Source organism: Xyrauchen texanus, chromosome 37 (genome assembly GCF_025860055.1).
Source record: "Xyrauchen texanus isolate HMW12.3.18 chromosome 37, RBS_HiC_50CHRs, whole genome shotgun sequence".
Classification (NCBI taxonomy): domain Eukaryota; kingdom Metazoa; phylum Chordata; class Actinopteri; order Cypriniformes; family Catostomidae; genus Xyrauchen; species Xyrauchen texanus.
Window position 1 is genome coordinate 37,985,015 of NC_068312.1, and position 8,799 is coordinate 37,993,813.

General features: G+C 38.5%; 1 protein-coding gene across 2 annotated transcripts in view; it reads left to right on the forward strand.

Annotated features, from left to right (window-relative positions):
- Nucleotides 1-8,458, forward strand: part of cltcl1 (clathrin, heavy chain-like 1) — a 58,356-nt gene extending 49,898 nt beyond the window's left edge. Inside the window, exons 29-33 of one of the 2 annotated variants that reach the window (XM_052109213.1) lie at nucleotides 747-917; nucleotides 3,382-3,603; nucleotides 3,713-3,739; nucleotides 5,201-5,276; nucleotides 6,990-8,458. In XM_052109213.1, the coding sequence (XP_051965173.1) occupies nucleotides 747-917; nucleotides 3,382-3,603; nucleotides 3,713-3,739; nucleotides 5,201-5,276; nucleotides 6,990-7,111 (618 nt within the window). In that variant the 3' untranslated portion in view covers nucleotides 7,112-8,458. The remainder of the gene's footprint in view (nucleotides 1-746; nucleotides 918-3,381; nucleotides 3,604-3,712; nucleotides 3,740-5,200; nucleotides 5,277-6,989) is intronic. The other variant, XM_052109214.1, reaches the window with a different exon arrangement.
- The last annotated feature ends 341 nt before the right edge of the window (nucleotides 8,459-8,799 follow it).

Here is an 8,799-nt window from a genome sequence, read left to right on the forward strand (position 1 = left end):
ATCTAATTAATCTCGTTTCTCTTCTCTTTATTTGCATATGAGGCCTTGAGGAAACCGTGTCAGTAAATGTAGTCACATGATGTTACTTTAACGATGAGTATACTGATTCAGGGGTCTTAACGTCATGGAAAACCTGGGAATATCAGGGAATATTTAAATTGTGTTTTCCAGGTCTGGAAAAATCATGCCATTTTTACAATCTTAAAAAATTATGGAATTTTTATAGTGAAAAATGGAATATGGAATACTGTCGTGGTTATCGGTGCATCGCACTTTTTGTTGTTTTTCGAGTAGGCTGTAGATATATATACTGTATTTAATGGGTATTCTTTCATCACTTTTGGTGCTATAAATAATCATCAATAGTTTGTTTTTATTTTTCTTGCCTAAGACACATTAGAGGAAGTATTTAAAATAATCCTATAAATGCAAAAAAAAAAAATCAAATAGTTAATTGAATTTAATCAAATTAAATCAAAGCTTTTAATATTTTAAAAATGTATAGAAATAATTTTCACACAATAAATCTAAACAAAATATGTTTATTTCACTCATAGAATAATTTCTACATTTAATAATGGATTTTCATGTTTAATATTGAAAGTCTGGGTTAAAACAGTCAAATTTATACATAAAATGCACTTTAAAAGTTACAAAAATAATCTTGTTTTAATCAAAAAAGAATCCTGAGATGAAGAAACGCTCCTGCATACACGTGTGCAACTCATCTGTTCCTCTCTCTTTAGGGTCTGCGCGCCTCTATCGACACGTATGATAACTTTGATTCAGTTGGTTTAGCGCAGCGGCTGGAGACACACGAGCTTATCGAGTTCAGACGCATCGCTGCGTATCTCTACAAAACCAACCAGCGCTGGAATCAAAGTATTCTGCTCTGCAAGAAAGACAAACTCTACCAGGTATGAACAGGAACATCCAAATAAACAGTCAAACTCATTTTGGCGTTTGAAAAACGTTTGTCCACCAGATCAGTGTCAGGTGGTTTCGTGTCATGTTCACAGTAAACACACTTTACACCCTCATGCAAGACGTTTTTAAAGATCTCAGATATTTTGACATTTTTATATTTTGTTCAGGTCAAATGGTTTAACCCTGAGAAATTGTAATGAACTTATTTATTTATTTATTATGAAGGATTAACTTGTGTACACTCGCATGTATTCAAGGTGCAAGGAAAGTATTTTAATTCCTTTTTACTTGATGGTTACACCACATGACATTTAAAACATTTCATGAAATATTTCTTTTTTTTTTTAATGGTGTAAATTAGGGCTGGGACGACGCGTCGACGTAATCGATGACGTTGACGCAAAAAATACGTCGACGCAAAATATGCGCGTCGATTCGTCAGACCAAAACAAAGATGGCGGCGCCGGAGAGTAGAAGCAAAGCGAGTGGCTCCTCAGACTACCAGAAGTGCAAGGCGGCACGCACTCGTTCATCTAAAGTGTGGGAATTCTTTAATTTAAAAGGAAAAAATTATGTGATATGTCGTCTTTGCAAAATGGAGATGGCTTTCCATTCTAGCACCACGGCAATGCACCAGCACTAGGGCTGGGATGACGTCGACGCAAAATATGCGCGTCGAATTGTCAGATCCAAAACAAAGATGGCGGCGCTTACGCCAACACGAGTGGCTCCTCAGACTACCAGAAGTGCAAGGCGGCATGCACTCGTTCCTCTAAAGTATGGGAATTATTTAATTTAAAAGGAAAAAATTCCGTGATATGTCATCTTTGCAAAATGGAGATGGCCTTCCATTCTAGCGCCACCCGGGAGCAGCCGCAGATGACAGAGCACCGTAAGTTTTTTTTCAACTCCCCACTTTGCACTCGATGTTGGAGTAGGTTATAATACGTTGTCGACACCTAAAGTTTTCGCTTATAGCTATTAATAATTCGCTTATAGCTATTAATAATTCGCTTATAGCTATGAATGTCGTGAAAAATACATAGAGGACACTGACAACGCGCTGACAGACAGGACCAAGCAGGTAACATTTAATAAAGTCTCAACTTTCAAATTTGGTTATTCAAAGAAAATTAAACCATAAATAGGCCTACTATTTTGTGGCTCTTTAATGTGTCGTGACAGATTGCCTCAGTTAAAGCTGCTCGTGAACCGATCATCTTTTCCTTGGTTAATTTATAGCATCAAATAGGCTAAACATGAATGTAGCCTACATCAGAAGGACTGTTGTTTTAACAGTGGAAAGATGTCAGTACAGTAGCCTACAATCCATTATTCAAATTCAAATCCACCGACGTTAATCTTCTCTCTCCTGACTACTTTGTCGGACAAAAATGGCTATTATGATTGATTGATCAGATCGCCTGTCAATCAAACTCCCGGCAAATGTTTTTTTTTTTACATTTTATACACCCCCACCCCCGATGAAACTGGTATTACCGGTGTTGTCACAAGCTGATTAATCGAAATCGAACTGAAAAAACGAATCGTTAGATTAATCGATGCATCGGAAAAATAATCGCTAGATTAATAGTTTAAAAAATAATAGTTTATCCCAGCCCTAGTGTAAATGCTTTAAATAAATGTTCAAAATCAATATTTGCACGGGGATTATTACATTTCTACAAACTTTACGGTTACACCACTTGACATTTTTAAATGTCATAAAGTTTTAAAAAAAATGTGGGTTTAAAATATGACATTTTTGAATGTCATTTTTAAAAATATATTTATTTATTTTTGGCAAATATTTTATAAATGCTTAAATAAAATTGAAGCCAACATGTGCACAGTGTTTACATTTCTAAAAAATTGACGATTACGCCACACAAAAAATTGGGCTCAACATTTTTATAAATGCTTTAAATAAAATGTATTTTATTTAACTTGATGGTTACACCACTTGACATTTTTAAGTGTCATAAAAAAAGTTTAAAAAAAAAATGTGGGTTTAAAAAATGTCTTGAATGTCATTTAAAAAAAAAAAAAAAAAAAATTGTTGCCAAAAATGGTGTAAATGCTTAAATAAAATTGAAGCCAACATGTGCACGGGGATTATATTTCTACTAATTTGACGGTTACACAACTTGACGTTTTGTAATGTCATAAAAAAGTAAAAACAAAATGTGTCAAAAAGTTTATAAATGGTTTAAATAAAATGTTATTTTATTTTACTTGATGGTTACACCACTTGACATTTTTAAATATCATTACAATTTTTTTTATAATTTTTTTTTGTGCCATAAATGGTGTAAATGCTTTAAAAAAAAAATCTAAACCAACATGTGCACAGAGATTACATTTAAACAAATCTTGAAATCGATGTTATGCCACATATGAGGTTTGTTGCAAGTCTTTGGTGTTGGAAATATCATTCTTATATTCCTGTCTCAGGATGCGATGCTGTACGCTGCAGAGTCACAGGACGGGGGTCAGGCTCAGGAACTCTTGCGCTGGTTTGTCCAAGAGGGAAAATGCGAGTGTTTCGCCGCGTGTCTCTTCAGCTCGTATGACCTGTTGGCTCCCGATGTGGTCTTAGAGTTGGCATGGAAACACGGTCTCGTGGATTACGCCATGCCGTACTTCATCCAGGTGATGAGAGAGTACCTGAGCAAGGTGAGATTGAAAACACACGGTTATCGTTATGATGCTATGAATGCTGTTTAGACCACGCCCACACTAATACATGCTTTTGTAAAGCTCACCTGAGTTTCCCTCCCTACAGGTGGATGAGTTAGCCAGACAGGTGAAGGTCTCTGAACTCTTTCTCTCTCTGTCTGTATTAGAGCATGTCGATTACAGATGCGTCCCTTTTTTTTTTATAACGGGTTCCTCCGTATGTCTGCTTGATTACCCATAATGCACTGCTCTGTAGCTTTAACAAGCCTGTTTGTTCTTGTGTGTGTTTGTGAGAAAGAAACACAGAAACAAACTTCCCATCACAGTCATTTATTTTAAGACTATATTCAGATATAAAGCAAGTTGGTTCTGAATATTGTGTCACATGAATCATAATCATCAGGGCTGTTACCATGACAACCTCTGGCCTCTTTTTGCCTCTTACACACTGTTGTTTAGCAGCATCAGGTGCAGATGTGTTGGGTTTCCATTAATGACGCAGTTGCTCAGTTTGGCCTGCAGGTGGCAGCACAAACACTCCAATTTACCTGCAGTGATTTCAATCACAGAGTATCTGTTAAAGCCATGAGAATTGTTGGATATTTTAAGGAATTAACGATTCCGGTTCTTAATGATTCCATTTTAGTACTTTTGAGGAAGGAATATTTAAAGGGATAGTTCACGTTAAGACTTTTTTTCTCCTCCGAACTCAAATGAAGATTTTAAGAAGAATATTTCAGCTCTGTAGGTCCATACAATGCAAGTGAATGGTGACTTTGAAGTGATATGATAGATGTGGGTGAGAAACAGATCAATATTTAAGTCTTATTTAACCATAAATCTCCACTTTCACTTTCACATATGACTCCAGTGGTTTAATCCATGTCTTCAGAAGTGATATGATAGGTGTGTGTGAGAAACAGATCAATATTTAAGTGCTTTTTTAACCATAAATCTCCACTTTCACTTTCACATGCGACTCCATTGGTTTAATCCATGTCTTCAGAAGGGATATGATAGGTGTGGGTGAGAAACAGATCAATATTTAAGTGCTTTTTTAACCATAAATCTCCACTTTCACTTTCACATGCGACTCCAGTGGTTTAATCCATGTCTTCAGAAGTGATATGATAGGTGTGGGTGAGAAACAGATCAATATTTAAGTGCTTTTTAACCATAAATCTCCACTTTCACTTTCACATACGACTCCAGCTGGTTTAATCCATGTCTTCAGAAGGGATATGATAGGTGTGGGTGAGAAACAGATCAATATTTAAGTGCTTTTTAACCATAAATCTCCCATGCATTAATCTTTCCCTGTGCTGAATGATTGAATGTGAGTGTATCTTGTAGCATTTTGGCATGTAATGTGTGACTGTATTGGGCTGTGACAATCTGTGTTTTCAGACAGAAGGAGAACAAACCATTTGCATTGATTTTCAAACCTCCACAGATAAAGCAAGTGTTTGTAAGTTTGTATTTTAAGGTGTTTGGTTGAGTGTGTGAAGGGCATGAACGCTCACACACAGGTGTTTGATGAAAGCACACAGTCTGACATGTTGACATTGATGTTGTCTGCACTGTTGAATTACAGGTGGAAAAACTGCAGGAGGCTGAAAACAAGAGAGCGTCTGAAGACGAGACCCCTGAACCCTCGTCTGTAGCGTATGGTACGTTTATTATTAAAGCGACAATTCTGTCATCATTTACTCAACCCGCATGTCTTTCCAAAGTGTGTGACTTTCTTCTGTGGAACAAAAATGTGAATAATGACCTCTTTTCCATAAGTGAGTGTCTTTTTCATTTTGTATTTTTTCAATAATTTTGGCTGTGTTAATGCCAACGGCATACATTTTGCCAAAGGTGTTTATTTTGGGGGAATTTTGGAATACATCTATAATACACTGTGTATACAAAATAGTTACACGCAGGACAAAAATGTCCCCATTGAAACCCATTAAAACTGCAATAATGGATCCCAGTGCCATTAAAGCATAATATCATGAATTCTGTGGTATTATTCTTTCATTCCGGAGCCCTGGCTTCAATATTTACAGTGTTTATATTTTCCACCAGATGGCGCCATTTTTCCTCAAGTTTAGCCTATGGAGCAAATACATGCTTTTCCCCTATTCTCTGTATTATAGAGCACTGCAGGCCAATTGAATAAATGTTGCAGATGAAAGTGTGTGTGTGTGTGTGAGTGAGTGTGTGTGTGTGTGTGTGAGTGAGTTGAGTGTGTGTTTGTGTGTGTGTACGTGTGAGTGTTTGTGTATGTGTGTGCGTGTCTGTGTGTGTGTGTATGTGAGAGTGTGTGAGAGTGTGTGTGTGTGTGTGTGTGTGAGTGATTGTGAGTGAGCGTGTGTGTGTATGTGTGTGTGTTTGTGTGTTTTTGTGTGTGTGTTTGTGTGAGTGTGTGTGTGAGTGAGTGTGTGTATGTGTGAGTGTGTGTATGTGTGAGTGTGTGTGTGTGTGTGTGTGAGAGTGTGTGTGTGTGTTTGTGTGAGTGTGTGTGTGAGTGTGTGTGTGTGAGTGATTGTGAGTGAGCGTGTTTGTGTGTGTGAGTGTGTGTGTGTGTGAGTGAGCGTGTGTTTGTGTGTTTGTGAGTGTGTGTGTGTGTGAGTGAGCGTGTTTGTGTGTGTGAGTGAGTGATTGTGAGTGAGCGTGTGTTTGTGTGAGTGTGTGTGTGTGAGCGTGTGTTTGTGTGAGTGTGTGTGTGAGTGTGTGTGTGTGTGTAAGTGATTGTGAGTGAGCGTGTGAGTGTGTGTTTGTGAGTGAGCGTGTGTGTGTTTGTGAGTGAGCGTGTTTGTGTGTGAGTGAGCGTGTTTGTGTGTGTGTGAGTGTGTTTGTGTGAGTGTGTATTTATCACTTTGTGGGGACCAAATGTCCCCATAAGGATAGTAAAACCCGAAATGTTTGACCTTGTGGGGACATTTTGTCGGTCCCCATGAGGAAAACAGCTTATAAATCATACTAAATTATGTTTTTTGAAAATGTAAAAATGCAGAAAGTTTTCTGTGAGGGTTAGGTTTAGGGGTAGGGTTAGGTTTAGGGGATAGAATATAAAGTTTGTACAGTATAAAAACCATTATGTCTATGGAAAGTCCCCATAAAACATGGAAACACTACATGTTGTGTGTGTGTGTGTGTGTGTGTGTGTGTGTGAGTGTGTGTCTGTGTGTGTGCGCGCGTGTGTGTCCCTAAAAAATTGGCTAAATCAGACAAAACCTTCCTTTAGGAACATTCGAGAACGTCCTCAATTGAAAAGTCGATTCATGACTAAAGCAAATAATTCCAAAGATGCCTAAAATGATTTAAGTGGTTGGATTTGAGTTAGTTTGTCCCCATTTAGATAGTAAACGTGTGTGTTTGTGTGTGTACAGGGCAACCGTTGATGTCATCTGGCAGTCAAACATCAGTCTCACCCCAGCCGGGTTTCCCAAATTACGGATACACAGCCCCAGGACATGCTCCTCCAGTTTACGGCTTCAACATTAAGCCTTGAATCCACGTGCATCACTCCCGTCAGGACTTCTGGGAAATGTGTGACTGTGAGACAGACACTTGAACGCTGCATTTAGGACGCATGATGAAAGCTGTCTGTCTGCAAACAAAGAGCTAAATATGTCCGGTTTACTCCGTATATTCCTGTGCTGAATGAAACAATCAACTGCTCGTTAACTTATGTTTTAATTTAATTTGATCAGAACAGAAGGATGTAGCACTGGTGACGAGAGGAAACGAGAAGGGAAGAGAGCTAAACCTAAACTAGCATTTTGGACACACCTACTGAATTTCGTATTATTATTACCATACTTGATCTGCCCTATAAGTGTCTGGGCAGCACAAACCGTAAGTCCTGGAGACACCAAATTTGGCAGGATGGTCTGAAATCCTCCACTCTTTAGATGTGCACACACAGCCCAATCTGACACTAGGTGGCGCTATAATACAAACTTTTACATTTCCGCTAATGCATTTGCAACCAAATGGGCTAGAAGCAAACAAAACAAAATGTGTATGTGGCAGGGCGGAGGGCGGGGCAACGATCTCTCTCTCCCGCACAATCCTCCGCAGTCGGCCTTTATCCGTCACGGAGGCTTAATTAGCCTAATACAGGACCGGATGTTTGGAATCACGACCCCGCCCTCCGCCCTGTCACAGTGTATCTCCAATTTAATTAAACAACACAAAACACACTCTAAAACACACTTCCTGTGTCTGTAGTGTCATAAAAGGAAATGACGTCAAACACTGTTTGACAGAATACAAGTCTGAACACTAGTTAAGGTACAGTGCTCTTGTTTCTTTTGTCTCTTCTGTGTTTAATTGTTTATTCGGCAGTATTATTTTTGTTTACATTTAAAGTGCAACGTCATTTCAGTGGTAGGAAGTGAAGAACGAGTTTGCGATAACATCATGTCTGCATGTAGTGAGCACAACACACGTCTGATAGGTACAGATATTTAACGGTACCTGTGAAGTCTTGACCGTTCACATATCAGTAAGTTGAGACAGTTTGGAAAGTAATTTTTTTTTTTTTTTTTTTTTTTTGAGTTTGGAAAGTAATGCATACATTAAGTGAACCACTAATGACATGAAGCGTAGCGCTTAATAGGTGCATTTAGATGTTGCTTTTGCATGATTTCTAAAGCTGTTCTGGTGCTGTTCATCAGCATTAATCCAAGCTATATGCAATGTCTATAGTGTAATGTTGTAGTAAAAAATAAAAATAAACATTTTAGTAAAAAGTTTTGACTTACAAAAGGGTGCAAAAAAGGTTTCTGGGTGATACAAAGTGCGATGTCTCCTGAAGTTGAAGAATCAAACACAGGTGAGAATAAAGTTTACAAACATTAAACACGTTTGTCTGCTTTTGTTTGCACGTCTGTTTATTTCTACCGCATGTGACTCTACCCTCCCTAGCAACCGGGACAATTTGGTTACCCCATATGACCCTACCCTCCCTAACAACCGGGACAATTTGGTTACCCCATGTGACTCTACCCTCCTTAGCAACCGGGAAAATTTGGTTACCCCATGTGACTCTACCCTCCCTAGCAACTGGGACAATTTGGTTACTGCATGTGAATCTACCTTCCCTAGCAACCGGGACAATTTGGTTACCCCATGTGACTCTACCCTCCCTAGCAACCGGGACAATTTGGTTACCCCATGTGACTCTACCCTCCC